This window comes from Oncorhynchus mykiss, chromosome 20 (genome assembly GCF_013265735.2).
Source record: "Oncorhynchus mykiss isolate Arlee chromosome 20, USDA_OmykA_1.1, whole genome shotgun sequence".
Classification (NCBI taxonomy): Eukaryota; Metazoa; Chordata; class Actinopteri; order Salmoniformes; family Salmonidae; genus Oncorhynchus; species Oncorhynchus mykiss.
The window spans coordinates 23,011,515-23,029,011 of record NC_048584.1 but is presented as its reverse complement, the minus strand read 5'-3'; the positions used below and the strand labels follow the sequence as shown (position 1 = coordinate 23,029,011).

Genomic DNA, 17,497 nt, shown 5'->3' with positions numbered 1-17,497 from the left:
TTGAATGAAGGCCCTGGACTGATACTGACATGTCTCCATGAGGATGCCTCCTTGATTGCACCAGATGCATTTCACTAATCAATAGACGTACATCATCTAACGTAGCTACATACAATATTGTGCCACAGTGGATTTTCACCACTGGGATGAGACGCCCTCTTCTTTCACAGTCTGGATTTGCAGGGGGAAATGTTTTTTAGGAAGAACACAGGCTACAGAAACAGGCAGGCAGGCACTTGAGCCTCAGATGGTTGCTGTCCCCCTCTCTCTCCGACTGTGGGAGAGACTCAGCCAATCTGTGCACGGTGACGCTGCACAAGGCTGGACGCGCTTCATCATAATATTTAACACACCCAACCTCAATCTCACATGCGAAGGACAGTGATTGTCTTTTTCCTAGCTCACAAGGCACACTGTAGTCTATCTCCGAGAGAGAAACCGAATCGGCACCTATCCGAATTATTTGTTTGATTCGTCTCGTTTTGGTTGTTTTGTATTGCCTGTCTTTATTCGGGATTTGCTTTGAACATTGCCATTTATTCTCATCCTAGGTCGCTTACTGTACTTTGCCTGCTGCGCCTTTACACGTTGTTTTATCGTTTCTAGTGGAAAAGGAGGAGTCTTTCGAGTAGTCTTCTTTTAAAATTATATTTTGACATTGGTGAATAGCGCTCTCGGCGCTTTTCCTATCCCGGACTGGACCAATGCGTAGCCCGTGCCCAGCGGATCCACGACAGCTCCGTTTCTCACACAGCAGAGTTCACGCTCAATGGCCGGACCGATGTGCTCCAGCAGACCCCGCCAACATACACCTCTGATGGATCATTTATCTACCGTTTTCGAGCTTCTTTCCAGACCCTTGCACTTCCTTTATACCGTGTATTGTGCGTAAAGCCTTGGGGTCGGAGCTGTAGAGCGAAAGCAATTGAGATAATGCCGCTTTCCCAACTCGACCGTTGGTCTGAACCGAGTCGACCTGTTTTACCTGGGCGCATGCGGAGAATCCTCTCGTTCTGAACCACAAAAGAAGCCTGCCGTCTGGATTTCTATGTGGTTGGAAATACAAAAGTTGAACACTGAAACATTTAGTCTACTCAAGACGGCAAGAAGTGAAGATGGTTACGTGTTCAACGTGTATTTCATTAAAGTGGCATCCAGCGTGATAAACATAATCAGTGATGTAGTGAGTCTGTTCATATGCGTGCTCATCATTTGCAGTAAATACTCGCAACTGCTCAAACAGGGGACTATGAAGATGATACTCTTCCGTAAATTCCGGGTTTTGATTCTCATGGTGTTTCTAATCGCCTGCTCGATGCACATCATGATAGACTTGTTACCAAAGCTGGAGAGGCGCAGCAACAGCGGCTGCTCCTGCTCGCACAAGCCGAGCGAGGACCCTCAGAACTGGGCTAAACACCGAGCTAGGTCGGGAGCGGAGTCAGGCTGGCCTAACAAACACACGCTGAGAATCCTCCAGGACTTCAGCAATGAGCCAAACTCCAACACCTCTTCCCATTCTCTGGAGAAGAACACCAAAGCGGGAAACAAAACGGAAGCCTTTAAACGGATTGAACATTATGCACAAAATGGTGACAAAAAGAGACGGTTCATACAGGACACTGTGGTCACCAAAAACATACCTGTCAAGAGTTCAAGGTTGCTGGCTCTGTTTGACCACCCGTTATTCAAGAGAGCCTTACCGTCTCTGACCGACGAAGACACCTTGTTCAACGTGAACACAGACATCAGATTTGACCCCAACGCCGCCACAGAGAATCAGGAATGGTAACATACATTTTTATATATTTATAGACCATCACCACAATCGAAAAGTGATAATTAGCCTCTTTAAATTCAACCCAAGACAATAGCACAAGTTAAACAAACAATACACCTAGGATATTATGTGGAAATTACACATTTCATCTTGTTATTTCACATTAATAAAGGTGTTTTTACACAAATGGTTATAGGCTACCTAAACATATTAGCAAATGTCTCTCTTGCAAATTCAAGTCATGTCCTGTCAAAACACCTCTTAACACATGAAACACTAAAAAGGAGGGTGGTTCAGGGCTACAGAAAAAACACGGATCACCTCCCTTCTCCTCCCTCCCCTCTTCCTCCCAGGCACGCTGAAGGGAACATGGAGGAGTACACTCCAACAGGAGGAGAGCTGACGGCTGACTCCTACCCCAACTGGCTCCGCTTCCACATAGGGATTAATCGATATGAGCTCTACTCCAGACATAACCTAGTCATCGATGCTCTGCTCAGGGACCTGGTCTCACAGAGAATCACCAGCGTCGGTAAGTGAGAGGAGAGGAGAGAAGGCAGCTTCTCTATAGCCCTGTCTCAGATCTGGTTGTACGTTATTCAGCCAAACCTTATGTCATATAGCAGGGTTAGACAACCCTGGTTAGACAACCCTGGTTAGACAACCCTGGTTCTGGAGTGCCGCATGCACTTCATTGTTTTGGTTTAACCAACATGGAAGTCCAGTTGTGTTGAATTTCGACTTAGCCCCGGGAAACGGGGGTGCTGAGGGTGCTGCAGCACCCCCTGAAAAACCAGAATAAAAAGAGTATATATATATATATATATATATATATATATATAAAAAGTTGCAGCACCCCCACCCACAAACAGCTATGAATTTATTTTTGACTATGAATTTAGGCAATCACTGAACTGATACATTTTCTCAGTGTGTCAGGTGTGGTGCCTACAGTGTAGTTGGAACAGAATGCTGTAGTACCTGCGGCACTCCAGGAACAGGGTTGCCTACCCCTGTCATTGAGGTTGAGAAACTAGCCTGGTTCCAGATCTGTGTGTGGATTGTGTAGCCAACTCCTCTGACTATCATTGTTACAGAGGACTTGGCAAAGGCACAGACATATTTGGGACTGGCTAGTTTCTCCTCTGTATGGCACAACAACAGTCAGAGTAGTTAGCTAAACTAAGCACATAAGGGTCTTTCAATAAACTAGGGTACCAGTGAAGAATTTACCACACTGGACAACGTGTTACAGCTGTTAAGTCATTCATAATAATCTGCTGATTTGTTTCATGTCATTACATTAAGATATAAGGGGGGGGGGGGGGGGGGGGGGGAATCAGAGCTACATTTAATACAATTCATAAGTTTATGTTTAATTCTTTGTCATGGTTGGTGTCTTGATGGATTTTTGTAAAAACCTGTGACATAAAACATGACTTTTCTCTCCTTGCATTTATGTCAGTGTAAGTTGACATTACTTCATATATTAAGCATTAATCAATTCAATTTGACAATGAATGTGAACCCTTTAAGAATCCTGGATCGAGCTATCGGACAGTTTGTTGTATAGAGATCTCAGAAATGCAGTGTAACTACCTAACATTTTGTGTCTTCTTATGTTACGGGGTGAAAACCGTTTTCATGGGCACACAAATCCAAAATAATGAATTCAATTGCAAAATCGCAAGCCCCTAACCGAAAGAGTAACCTTAACTTGATACTTAAAACCTAAATTGATACTGTCATTAACGTGTTTTTTTAAATAATTCTGCCTAATACTTGATGGATGCGCATTTGGTGTGCAGCTGATTAGTTAGGCCGTGATATTTTCGCACGTCATCATCTGATCTAGAAAGGAATTTTCCGAATGACAGTCAAGTGACAAGCAGCTGTTCTGAGAGCACATGCGATGCAACAACAGCCCAAGTGCTGGGAAAAAGGTGGTTTCGAGGAATGTCCAGAATAATTTGGTGTCTCATTCGTTACGCTTGTGCCTAGATCCACGTTGGGTCTAAAATCACATGCGAATTGATGTTGATCATCTGTTGTTGTCTGCTTGATTTACAGCAGGGTGTCGTTAGATTTAACAGAGAAAGCATCAAGGTAATGTGTTCATGTTTTCGCATGTTTTTGTGCCTCAGATTGGACACTGTCTACTTTGCGCAGTTGTGTAGGATAGACTATTGCGCAACACCCAACACTATTCTGATGAATTATTCAGGATAAAATGACAACAAATTACATACCTAGTGGGCTTATTCACAACACGATCTGGTAATGAAATAAAATGACAAATACATTTCGGTTTCCATGTTACACCTGCAATTTTAAACCATACAATTTCCTCAATTGTAATTATTGTAGTCAATTTAAAAGTTCTCCAGCTCTCTTAACTATCTGTGATTTACGTTATTGCTAAGTTTTTGTTTGAATTTCTGTTGCGGTAAAACCACTTGCGGTTATTGTTAGGATGACAACTTGTCTTTCCATACAAATCCTTCCATGAAAAAGGAACCTGGTTGTTGCTCACTTTCTCATTATAAAAAGCAATTGTGTAATTCAAATGGGGAGATGAATGATGCTGCTATTCATGGCTTTATTATGTGTCGTCGCGTCTGCCACATAGGCTACAGAAAAATCGTCATGCATCTAATCTATTTAGTCAGGCGATGTCCACATTATTCTCACATATTTTAGAATGAAATAATAATTGGAATGTTAATGCATTGGCAAGGCCTAAATTTTTTTTTTTTCTTGAAGTGGTAAGCGCCTATCTCGTTATACACGTTTTGCATGCATTTTGGGGGAAGTGGGCCCCACTGTACAATGATATAAATTATACGACTGTGTTACATTGAGGTCCTTGGAAATTACAGTTAAGTGCTTGAAAAAGTCCCTGAAAGTCCTTGAATTGGACTTGCCGATGTCTGTCTAATCGCTGCTTAAAGGATGTATACTATTAGTCCTATGTTGTCGTGTTGGTGGAGTTATGGGTCAATTTGCATGTATTCACTTTTATTCCTCTAAGTACACAGGTAAAACTGCCAAAAAATCATTTTTAGTTTTGTTTCAAACCATTTTGAAATGTTGATCCCAATGTCACACTTTGGCTCCATTATTCATAGAAAGACCCATAAACAGATCTGGGACCAGGCTATGTTCTCTCTTCAGATCCACACACAGTGAAACGAGAGAATGCAGGGTGGATGCAGCTTGGTCTGGCAGTATGGTCAACTACATGCTGCTCCCTCCAGCCCATGTAATTACATAGCTATATGACTGAGTGGCTAGGATGTGAATGTCAATTGAGACTACAAAATCCAGCAGTTGGTAGTATGGGTTTTGCTTTGTATAGCAGGCCTAGCTACAGTCAGACCTACTTCACTCATTTACAGATATTTGGTCGTGTGAATTTGACGAGTTTATTTCCAAAACTCTACATCCACCAATATTTCACATTTGAGTTTTTTCACCAGGAATTATTGCTTATGTGTGTGTAATATATTACTGTTGTCAGATTTTTAATTAATAGATTCTAGGGGTCTATTAAAATTAGTTTTTTTCTGCAGTGTTTAGCTGGAATGGAGTGCATCTATTCTGTATATTTGAGTGTGATATTTGATTGTCTCACCTAGCTATCTTAAGATGAATGTACTAACTAAGAGCATATGTTAAATGACAAAAATTTTTGAAAGTAAGTATTTTACATACAGATCTCATATTACTGTATTGATATATATTGATGTCAGAAATGTATAATTTGTACAGTTCTTTATAAAAAAAGGTAGTTATTTGCTACATTTGACTGTGTAAAACCTAGCAGTACTACTTATTTATCTGAGAGTGAGGTGTATATACACTACCCGGTCAAACGTTTTAGAACACCTACTCATTCAAGGGGTTTTCTTCATTTTTACTATTTTCTACATTGTAGAATAATAGTGAAGACATCAAACTATGAAATAACACATATGGAATCATGTAGCAACCAAAAAAGTGTTTAACAAATCCAAATCTATATTTCGTATTTGAGATTCTTCAAATAGCCACCCTTTGCCTTGATGACAGCTTTGCACACTCTTGGCATTCTCTCAACCAGCTTCACCTGGAATGCTTTTCCAACATATGCTGAGCACTTGTTAGCTGCTTTTCCTTAACTCTGCAGTTTGACTTATCCCAAACCATCTCAATTTGGTTGAGGTCGGGGGATTGTGGAGACCAGGTCATCTGATGCAGCACTCCATCACTCTCCTTCTTGTTAAAAATAGCCCTTACACAGTCTGGAGGTGTGTTGGGTCATTCTCCTGTTGAAAAACAAATGATAGTCCCACTAAGCCAAAACCAGATGGGATGGCGTATCGCTGCAGAATGCTGTGGTAGCCATGCTGGTTAAGTGTGCCTTGAATCTGTTCACCTACTCTGCGCCTCACAAAGACACAGCGGTTGGAATCAAAAATCTCAAATCTGGACTCATCAGACCAAAGGTGAGATTTCCACTGGTCTGATGTCCATTGCTAGTGTTTCTTGGCCCAAGCAAGTCTCGTCTTCTTATTGGTGTCCTTAAGTAGTGGTTTCTTTGTAGCAATTAAACCGTGAAGGCCTGATTCACACAGTCTCCTCTGAACTGTTGATGTTGAGATGTGTCTGTTACTTGAACACAGTGAAGCATTTATTTGGGCTGCAATTTCTGAGACTGTTAACTCTAATGAACTTCATTAGAGTTACCAGCCTTATCCTCTGCAAATCAAATCACATTTTATTGGTCACATACACATGGTTAGCAGATGTTAATGCGAGTGTGGCGAAATGCTTGTGCTTCTAGTTCTGACAATGCAGTAATATCTAACAAGTAATCTAACAAATTCACAACTACCTTATACACACAAATTTAAAGGGATGAATTAAAAATATGTACATATAAATATATGGATGAGCGATGGCCGTGCGGCATAGGCAAGATGCAGTAGATGGTATAGAATACAGTATATACAGTGGGGCAAAAAAGTATTTAGTTAGCCACCAATTGTGCAAGTTCTCCCACTTAAAAAGATGAGAGAGGCCTGTAATTTTCATCATAGGTACACTTCAACTATGACAGACAAAATGAGAAAAAAATCCAGAAAATCACATTGTAGGATTTGTAATGAATTTATTTGCAAATTATGGTGGGAAAAAAGTATGGGTGGGTGAGGGCTTTGTATGCATCACGGAAGTTAGAATAGCAATGTGTCACGAACGTCGTATGAATAATTGGACCAAGGCGCAGCGTGAGTAGAGACTTCCAAAAGTCTCTAAACTTCCAAAACAACAAAGATATAATGATCGTGAAATACGTAGGGCACATAGGCACTCATACAAAACAATTTCCCCCATAGCAGGTGGGAAAAAGGACACAATAAGTATGATCCCCAATTAGAGGTAACGATTATCAGCTGCCTCCAATTGGGAACCATACACCCACACCAACATAGAAATATAATACCTAGAAACCCCCTAGTCACGCCCTGACCTATTACACCATAGAGAACCCCGAGGGCTCTCTATGGTCAGGGCATGACAGTACCCCCCACCCCCCCAAGGTGTGGACTCCGACCGCAAAACCTGAAACTAGATGGGGAGGGTTAGGGTGGGCAACTAGTGTCGGTGGCGGCTCCGGTGCGGGACGTAGCACCGCTCAGACAGCCGATCCGGCCATGGAGCCATGAGGGGCTGGACGCTGTGCCTGGACTGGGCACCGGCGCAGAGGAAGGCTCCGGCCATGGAGCGGGACTGGACGCCGTGTCTGAACTGAGCACCGGCGCAGAGGAAGGCTCCGGCCTTGGGACTGGCAATGGAAGCTCCGGGCCGTGGACCATCACTGGAGGCTCTGAACTGTGAACCGTCGCTGGAGGCTCTGAACTGTGAACCATCACTGGAAGCTCTGAACTGTGAACCATCACTGGAAGCTCTGGACTGTGAACCGTCGCTGGAAGCTCTGGACTGTGAACCGTCGCTGGAGGCTCTGAACTGTGAACCATCACTGGAAGCTCTGAACTGTGAACCATCACTGGAAGCTCTGGACTGTGAACCATCACTGGAGGCTCTGGACTGTGAACCGTCGCTGGAAGCTCTGGACTGTGAACCATCACTGGAAGCTCTGAACTGTGAACCATCACTGGAAGCTCTGGACTGTGAACCGTCGCTGGAAGCTCTGGACTGTGAACCGTCGCTGGAGGCTCTGAACTGTGAACCATCACTGGAGGCTCTGAACTGTGAACCATCGCTGGAAGCTCTGAACTGTGAACCATCACTGGAAGCTCTGGACTGTGAACCGTCGCTGGAAGCTCTGGACTGTGAACCATCACTGGAAGCTCTGAACTTTGAACCATCACTGGAAGCTCTGGACTGTGAACCGTCGCTGGAAGCTCTGGACTGTGAACCGTCGCTGGAGGCTCTGAACTGTGAACCATCACTGGAGGCTCTGAACTGTGAACCATCGCTGGAAGCTCTGGACTGTGAACCATCACTGGAACCTCTGGACTGTGAACCGTCGCTGGAAGCTCTGGACTGTGAACCGTCGCTGGAAGCTCTGGACTGTGAACCGTCGCTGGAGGCTCTGAACTGTGAACCATCACTGGTGCGTGGAGCCGGCACAGGTTGCACCGGATTGATGACACGCTCCTCAGGGCGAGTGCGGGGAGCCGGCACAGGACGTACCGGGCTGGGAAGGCGCACTGGGAAGGCGCACTGGAGGCCTGGTGCGTGGAGCCTGCACAGGTTGCACCAGACTGATGACACACTCTTCAAAACGCCTGCGCTGCAGCATACTCCTAGCCAACATCTCTTTACGATATCCCTCCTCAAACTGCTCCATCGACTCCCAGACGGTCTCTGGCTCTCTCCTTGGCTCGGCCGACCGCTCCTTGTGCCCCCTCCCAAAAAAACTTGGGGTTGCCCTTAGGCTGTTTGTGGCCGCGGACCCCTGCGTCGTCGCTGTCCTCCTTTACTCCTTGGTGACTCCCGCAAAGGAAGGGTCTCGCATCCACCTAGTATCTCTTCCCATGGCCAACTCTCCTTCACCTCCTGGGCACGCTGCTTGGTCCTGACTAGGGGGGATATTCTGTCACGACCATCGTATGAATAATTGGACCAAGGCACAGCGTGAGTAGAGTTCCACATTTTAATGATAGTGAAATTTCCAAAACAACAAAGATATAACGATCGTGAAATACGTAGCGAATGTAGGCACTCATACAAAACAATATCTCCCATAGTAGGTGGGATAAAGGACACACTAAATATGATCCCCAATTAGAGGTAATGATTATCAGTTGCATCCAATTGGGAACCATACACACACACCAACATAGAAATATAATACCTAGAAACCCCCCTAGTCACGCTCTGACCTATTACACCATAGAAAACCCAGAGGGCTCTCTATGGTCAGGGCGTGCCACAATGGTACAGAATGCAACCAGCTCGTGTCGCGCATTTTATATGCTGAAAGAATTTAGTAAGTCTTGTTCTCAGGTTAGCTTTGTTAAAATCCCCAGCTACAATAAATGCAGCCTCAGGATGTATGGATTCCAGTTTGCATAGAGTCCAGTGAAGTTCTTTCAGGGCCGACGAGGTATTTGCTTGGGGGGAATGTACACGGCTGTGACTATAATCGAAGAGAATTCTCTTGGAAGATAATCGGTCGGCATTTGATTGCAAGGAATTCTAGGTCAGGTGAACAAAAGGAATTGAGTTCTTGTATGTTTTTGTGATTACACCACGACTCGTTAATCATAAGGTCAACCCCCTTAATCAATAATCAACCCCCACACTTCAACCCCCATAATCAACCCCCACACTTCTTCTTACAAGAGAGATGTTTGTTTCTGTCAGCGCAATGCATGAAGAAACCAGATGGCTGTACCAACTCTGACAACATATCCTGGGTGAGCCATGTTTCTGTGACACAGAGAATGTTACAATCTCTGATGTCTCTCTGGAAGGAAACTCGTGCCCTAATTTCGTCCACCTTGTTATCTAGAGATTGGACATTGGCGAGTAATATGCTCGGAAGGGTGGATGGTGTGCTCGCCTTCTGAGTTTGACCAGTAGGCCGCTTCTTCTGCCTCTCCTGCGGCGACCGCTTTGTTTTGGGCCGGCCTCTGGGATAATATCACATGTCCAGGGTGGAGATCCGAACAAAGGATCCTCTTCGGGAAATACGTATTCCTGGTCATAATGTTGGTAAGTTGACATCACATTTATATCCAGTGTTTTTCCCGGCTGTATGTAATAACACTTGAGATTTTCTGGGCTAACAATGTAAGAGATAATACATGAAAAAACTATTAACTGCATAGTTTCCTAAGGACCTGAAGCGAGGTGACCATCTCTGTCGGCGCCATCTTTTGCAGCAGAGGTAACTTTGAGTCTTTCTTTTCTGTGGTGGTCCTCATGAGAGCCAGATTCATCATAGCGCTTGATGGTTTTTGCGACTGCACTTGAAGAAACTTTATAAGTTCTTGACATTTTCCGATTTGACTGACCTTCATGTCTTAAAGTAATAATGGACTGTCGTTTCTCTTTGTTTATTTGAGCTGTTCTTGCCATAATATGGACTTGGTCTTTTACCAAATAGGGCTATCTTCTGTATACCACCCCTACCATGTCACAATACAACTCAAATGCATTAAGAAGGAAAGAAATTCCAAAAATGAACTTTAAAAAAAGGCACCCCTGTCAATTGAAATGCATTCCAGGTGACTACCTCATGAAGCTGGTTGAGAGAATGCCAAGAGTGTGCAAATCTGTCTTTAAGGCAAAAGGTGGCTACTTTGAAGAATCTCAAATATTAAATATATTTTGATTTGTTTAACACTTTTGTTACTACATGATTTCATGTGTTATTTCATTGTTTTGATGTCTTCACTATTATTCTACAATGTAGAAAATTGAAAAAATAAAGAAAAACCCTGGAATGAGTATGTGTGTTAAAACTGTATATATATAAAACAAATCCTTTTTTTTTTTTCGATTAGTAATGTTACTGTCCCCACTACAACAACATCAAATATACCTCAATACACGTCATTTTTTAGCATTCCATGAATTCCTATGGATGATTGCTCCTACTGGGGAGTGCCAATATGTGTTACGCGGAGTGGAACAGGGGAACCCAAAGAGCAGACTCAGACAAGGAGACTGGGATGAAGTAACCAGGATATTTATTGAAACACAGGATGGAGTGCAGGGGGGAGGGGTCCAGAGGGGAATCCAAGGGAGTAGTAGAGTGGGGAATCCAGGACAGAGTAGCAGGATGACGAGATGTGGGACAGGAGACAGGGACCAGAGTCAGAACGGGCAGAACCGTAGTGGAGAGGAAAACAGCATCAGGCAGGGAAACAGGATCTGAGTAGTAACAAATGGCTAGAAGCGTAGACTGACTGAGCAGAGATTACGATCTGGCAGCGTGGAAGTGGCAGAACTGAGTATTTGTAGAGGTCTTGATTATGGAACAGGTTGCAGCTGGTGGGGATCTGCTCTGACTCCAGCACACCTGTCTCCGCCCACACAATCACACACACACTGAGAGAGAGGGAGAGGGAGAGACTACTGGGGGAGTGGTGGCAGGTCAAGGAGACACAGGATGAGCAGTAGAGGGCGTGGCAGGAGCAGATGTAACAATATGACAGACCGGTGGCTTCAGACGTGTCTCAATGGCCAATACATAGCATCAGCAATCCAGGGTTTATATACATAATTGGTTACGACCCCTCTTTATCTGATTTCTGCAACGGAAGTTCCCCAGGCTTCCCGTTTTAGGGAAGCCTGGTATTTGACGAGGGCATCTGATTACTAAGTGAGTATGCCAACAGTCTAGAGACTGAAGCGTTGACATTTCCACTTGAACTTTTCACCCTCTTCTCTCCTTTGTACAGCACTTGTCAACATCTCTTTAACATGAAACAGCATGTTCTTCTTTTGAAAGACCATAAATGTGATTATTTTCAGTGCTGCTTCTTTGACTGATCATGTCAATAAAGCATAGCTGTTTTACTGAAGAGAAAACCTTCACTGTGGTGACCATTCACTAAAGCACATGGTTCAATCTAAAGCACACAGTCCAATCTATTAAGCTTTAGTGGCTCTCTTTTGGGGGCAATATGTTTTACTGACCAAGAAAGTGACTTCGTTGAATTTTGTCCATTTTTGATGGCTTGTTGTGTGTGTGTGTGTGAGAGAGACAAGGTGTGAGTGAGTGAGAGACTGAGAGACTCACACAGAGACCGAGAGACACACACACAGACCGAGTGACTGAGAGGCACACACAGAGGCCAAGAGACACACACAGAGACCGAGAGACACACACAGAGATCGAGAGACACACACAGAGACCGCGAGACACACACAGAGGCCGAGAGACACACACAGAGGTCGAGAGTCCGAGAGACCGAGAGACACACAAAGAGACAGAGAGACCGAGAGACACACAAAGAGACAGACAGAGACCGAGAGACACACAAAGAGACAGAGAGACCGAGAGACACACAAAGAGACAGACAGAGACCGAGAGACACACAAAGAGACAGAGAGACCGAGAGACACACAAAGAGACAGAGAGACCGAGAGACACACAAAGAGACAGAGAGACCGAGAGACACACAAAGAGACAGAGAGACCGAGAGACACACAAAGAGACCGAGAGACACACACAGAGGCCGAGAGACCCACACAGAGGCCGAGAGACACACACAGAGGTCGAGAGTCCGAGAGACACACACAGAGTCCGAGAGACCGAGAGACACACAAAGAGACAGAGAGACCGAGAGACACACAAAGAGACAGACAGAGACCGAGAGACACACAAAGAGACAGAGAGACACACAAAGAGACAGAGAGACCGAGAGACACACAAAGAGACAGAGAGACCGAGAGACACACAAAGAGACAGAGAGACCGAGAGACACACAAAGAGACAGACAGAGACCGAGAGACACACAAAGAGACAGAGAGACACACAAAGAGACAGACAGAGACCGAGAGACACACAAAGAGACAGAGAGACACACAAAGAGACCGAGAGACACACAAAGAGACAGACAGAGACCGAGAGACACACAAAGAGACAGAGAGACACACAAAGAGACAGAGAGACCGAGAGACACACAAAGAGACAGAGAGACCGAGAGACACACAAAGAGACAGAGAGACCGAGAGACACACAAAGAGACAGAGAGACCGAGAGACACACAAAGAGACAGAGAGACCGAGAGACACACAAAGAGACAGAGAGACCGAAAGACACACAAAGAGACAGAGAGACCGAGAGACCGACAGTGAGAGACAGACAGACCAAGAGACCGACAGTGAGAGACAGACAGACAGACAGATGGAAGAAAGAACACAGAGAGAGGAGAGAGAGAGAGCAAATGAGTGAAGAAATAAACACAAAGAGAAGATAGGCTATGCCCACTGCCCACAAAATTAGGTGGAAACTGAGCTGCACTTTCTGACCTCCTGCCAAATGTATGACCATATTAGAGACACACATTTCCCACAGATCACAAAGACCCACAAAGAATTTGAAAGCAAATCAAACATTGATAAACTCCCATATTTGTTAGGAGAACTATCACAGTGTGCAATCACAGCAGCAAGATCTGTGACCCGTTGCCATGAGAAAAGGGCAACCAGTGGAACACAAACAACATTGTAAATACAATCTATATTTATCTGTTTATTTATATTCCCCTACCTACCATTGGTACTTCAAAAAATGTCACATAACATTTGAAATGTCTTTATCTTTCTGAAGCCTTTGTGAGTGCAATGTTTACTCTTAATTTACATATACTTGTTTTTTGTTGTTTTTTGTTGTCACATTTGTTGATTGTTTATTTCACTTGCTGTGGCAATGTAAACATGTTTCCCATGTCAATAAAGCCCCTTTGAATTTAATTGAGACAGAGAGTGGGAGTGAGAGAGAGAGAGAGAGAGACAGAGAGACAGAGAGACAGAGAGAGACAGATAGAGAGAGAGAGAGAGAGAGAGAGAGACAGATAGAGAAAGAGACAGAGAGACAGATAGAGAGACAGAGAGAGACAGATAGAGAGAGAGACAGATAGAGAGAGATAGAGAAAGAGACAGAGAGAGAGGTGGAAACTGAGCAGCACTTCCTAACCTCCTGCCAAATGTATGACCATATTAGAGATGCATATTTCCCTCAGATTACACAAACACAAATAATTCAAAAACAAAGCCAATTTCAATCATATCTGTTGGGTGAAATACCACAGTGTGCCATCACAGCAGCAAGATTTGTGACCTGTTGCCACAAGAAAAGGGCAACCAGTGAAGCACAAACACCATTGTAAATACAACCCATACTTATGTTTATTCTCCCTTTTGTACTATTTGCACATAATTTGAAATGTCTTTATTCTTTTGGAACGTTTGTGAGTGTAATGTTTACTGTTCATTTTTATTGTTTATATCACTTTGGTTTATTATCTAGTTCACTTGCTTAGGCAATGTTAACATGTGTTTCCCATGCCAATAAAGCCCTCAAATTGAATTGAATTTAAAATGGAGAGAGACAGAGACTGAGGGAAGAAAGAACAGAGAGGAAATGAGGGAAGAAAGGAGAGAACAGAGAGAACAGAGAGAGAAAGAACAGAGAGCAATGTGATTGCACTCTCTATCCTTCACCTTCCAGTCTCCTTCCTGATCAAACAAACACTGTGATATCATCTGTCACTCACTCTAAGTACACTTGTTGCTTTCAAGACAGCTGGGAACTCTGAAAAAAACTAGGTCAAATCAGGACGTCAGCGATCTTCAGGTCGGAAAGTCAGAGCTCTAGAAAGATGCCAGAGTTTCTGACTTGGAATTCTGAGTTGGCTGACGGTTCAAAAATATTTTTCCCATTCTGAGCTCGCTTTTCTTCTCCAGAGTTTCCAGCTGTCTTGATCACACTAAAGTCTGAGATCTCTGAGTTCTGAATTCCCAGTTGTTTTGAAAAACAGTTAGGCACACAGTCTGAAGTGAATCAGTGGGAGAAGTTGACCATCCTCTGGGGGGGGGATCATTACATGATTGACTAGATAATATTTGATGGTGTACTCTATAATGTCATTCGGTGAGAAAAGTATTCTGCCATACTGTACATTTGCTGCCAATGACTATTTTTGTTGTTTGTATTTTTTCCAACAGCCATGAAGTCTGGAGGCACCCAACTGAAACTGATCATGACGTTCCAGAACTATGGACAGGCTCTGTTCAAACCTATGAAGTAAGTAGACTGCTTATGCCAACCTACATAGATGTGTGTGTATTGTGTATATGTTGTGTAATTTGATAGATATTACTTGTTAGATATTACTGCACTGTGGGAGCTAGAAGCACAAGCATTTCGCTACAGCCGCAATAACATCTGCTAATCACGTGTATGTGACCAATAACATTGGATTTGATTTGATTTGACTGCCTATGCCAACCAGAAATGCTTCTCATGGTGATGTATTGTAGAGGTTCAATAGGCTATGTGTACAGTTCCGCAAGGGGATAATCTCAACGTGGTCTCAGAGCATTTCGTAAATCCAAGACACTCCATTTGGAATGATATGTTATGGTATGTATTAATGAGTGGGTGTCCATCATCCATTTCGTATATAATATGATATAAATTACAATTCATATGATATGTTACGAATTTGCAAAACGTATGATATGTTACGAATTCCAATTTGTTTTGGGTAACATTAGCTAGGGGTGGCTAATGCTAATGTTAGCTAACTAGCTAACGTTAGCTAGGCTAGGGGTTAGGGGTTAATGGTAGGGTTAGGGGTTAATGGTAGGGTTAGGAGTTAGGTTAAAGGGGAAGGGTTAGCTAAAAGGGTTACGGTTAGGGGAATGGTTAGTTAACATGCGAAGAAGTTCCAATATAGCTAAAAAGTAGTAAGTAGTTGCAAAGTCGCTAAATTGCTGAAGTTGTCCGTGATGAGATTCAAACACGCAACCTTTGGGTTGCTAGATGTTCGCGTATACTGTACGTCCACCCACCCACCCTGATCGACCAACCAACCAAACAACCACCCACCCACCCTCCTTTCATTTTTGTCTTAAATAACCTTCTGTTTTATGTAACCATACCAAACGTAAAATATCATACTCATTTCAGTGTTCCGGATTTATGTTCACTTGTCTATGAGAGTAGTCTGACAATCTAGATCAGGGGTCTCCGACAGGTAGTTCCCGCAAGCTACCAGTAGCTCTATGAGTAGCTTGCCAATTCTTTCTTAAAACAGATTTCGGGAAAATACCAAATCTAATTTTATGGGGCCGGTCATGCCAAATATAGTTTATTAACCATTATTTTACCGGGTATATTGACAGAAAACCCACCTATTGTACAACAAGGACCCAGGGAAGACTTGCAGGGTACGGGAGAAGAGAATAATGTGTCTATTTGAAGGCTATAAAAAAAGGAGAGTAGGTCGCGACATGTTAAATAAAAATAATATTACAAAAAAAAAATATTCTAGAAAAGGTTGGAGACCCCTGATCTAGATGAATAAAGGTTAAATGAAAACAACAATGATTTAATTTATCCTTATTTGTATCCAGGTTGTCCATATTGTGATGATACTATACTTCCTGATGATAGATTTGGTCCTTTAGCCCTAATCCCTTTCGTGATTGTTGTAGCTAGCTGGGTTTTAAATGTAATTCCTTTTGTTATCGTAATTGTAATTGAATTGAGGGTTAATCATTGTCACCCTCCTGTTGTGTTTGGCCTCAGTGTCAGTCTGGAGAGCTGGGTTAAGCCTGTGGATGATCGCAGGGAGGAGGAGGATGAGGAGCAGGTGGTGGAGGCAGAGAGAAGCTATTCAGAGGCTGTCATAATTACTAACTACTTCAGTCTACTCACATAAAGTCAAGCTAGACGCACCTCAAATCACCCTGACATAACTTTGTGTGTGTGTGTGTGTGTGCGCGTGTGCGTGTGTACGCAGCTGTAACATCGCAAAGAGGCTCAGAGGAGGAGCATACCAACAAATGCTGAAATGCAATACAAATCTATCCAGATTATCTCTCTGCGGTACACTAATATTGAATTTAAAACAGAAACAAATCTATTTGTTGTCTGCAGCTGTCAACTCATCTCCGGTAGGATCCCCTTGGTGTTCCTCTAATCTAGAGAAAGGAGGGGCAGGAGGAGTATGAGGGTTGTTTTCACTCCCCCGTCTTGATACACTTCATTTAACAAAACATGGCCATCACAACTGTCTTGACTCCACAGTTGGACGCCATTCTCCGTCCAGCTGAATTGGCATACATATCCTGTCACTCCTCCATACTATCCCCAATTTTGTTTGTTTACTATGCTTGTGGGGATAGTTAATCCCGTCCACGCACACACACTGACATACATGCACACATACACACTGACATACACGCACACATACACACTGACATACATGCACACATACACACTGACATGCACACACACATACACACTGACATACACGCACACATACACACTGACATGCACACACACATACACACTGACATACACGCACACATACACACTGACATGCACACACACATACACACTGACATACACGCACACATACACACTGACATGCACACACACATACACACTGACATACACGCACACATACACACTGACATACACGCACACATACACACTGACATGCACACACACATACACAC

General features: G+C 43.5%; 1 protein-coding gene across 1 annotated transcript in view; it reads left to right on the top strand.

The window, feature by feature from the left end:
* Window positions 1-272: 272 nt before the first annotated feature.
* Window positions 273-17,497, top strand: part of fam20cb (FAM20C golgi associated secretory pathway kinase b) — a 76,137-nt gene continuing 58,912 nt past the window's right edge. Inside the window, exons 1-3 of the mRNA XM_036956017.1 lie at window positions 273-1,788; window positions 2,134-2,312; window positions 14,975-15,053. Of these exons, the coding sequence (XP_036811912.1) occupies window positions 1,049-1,788; window positions 2,134-2,312; window positions 14,975-15,053 (998 nt within the window). The 5' untranslated portion in view covers window positions 273-1,048. The remainder of the gene's footprint in view (window positions 1,789-2,133; window positions 2,313-14,974; window positions 15,054-17,497) is intronic.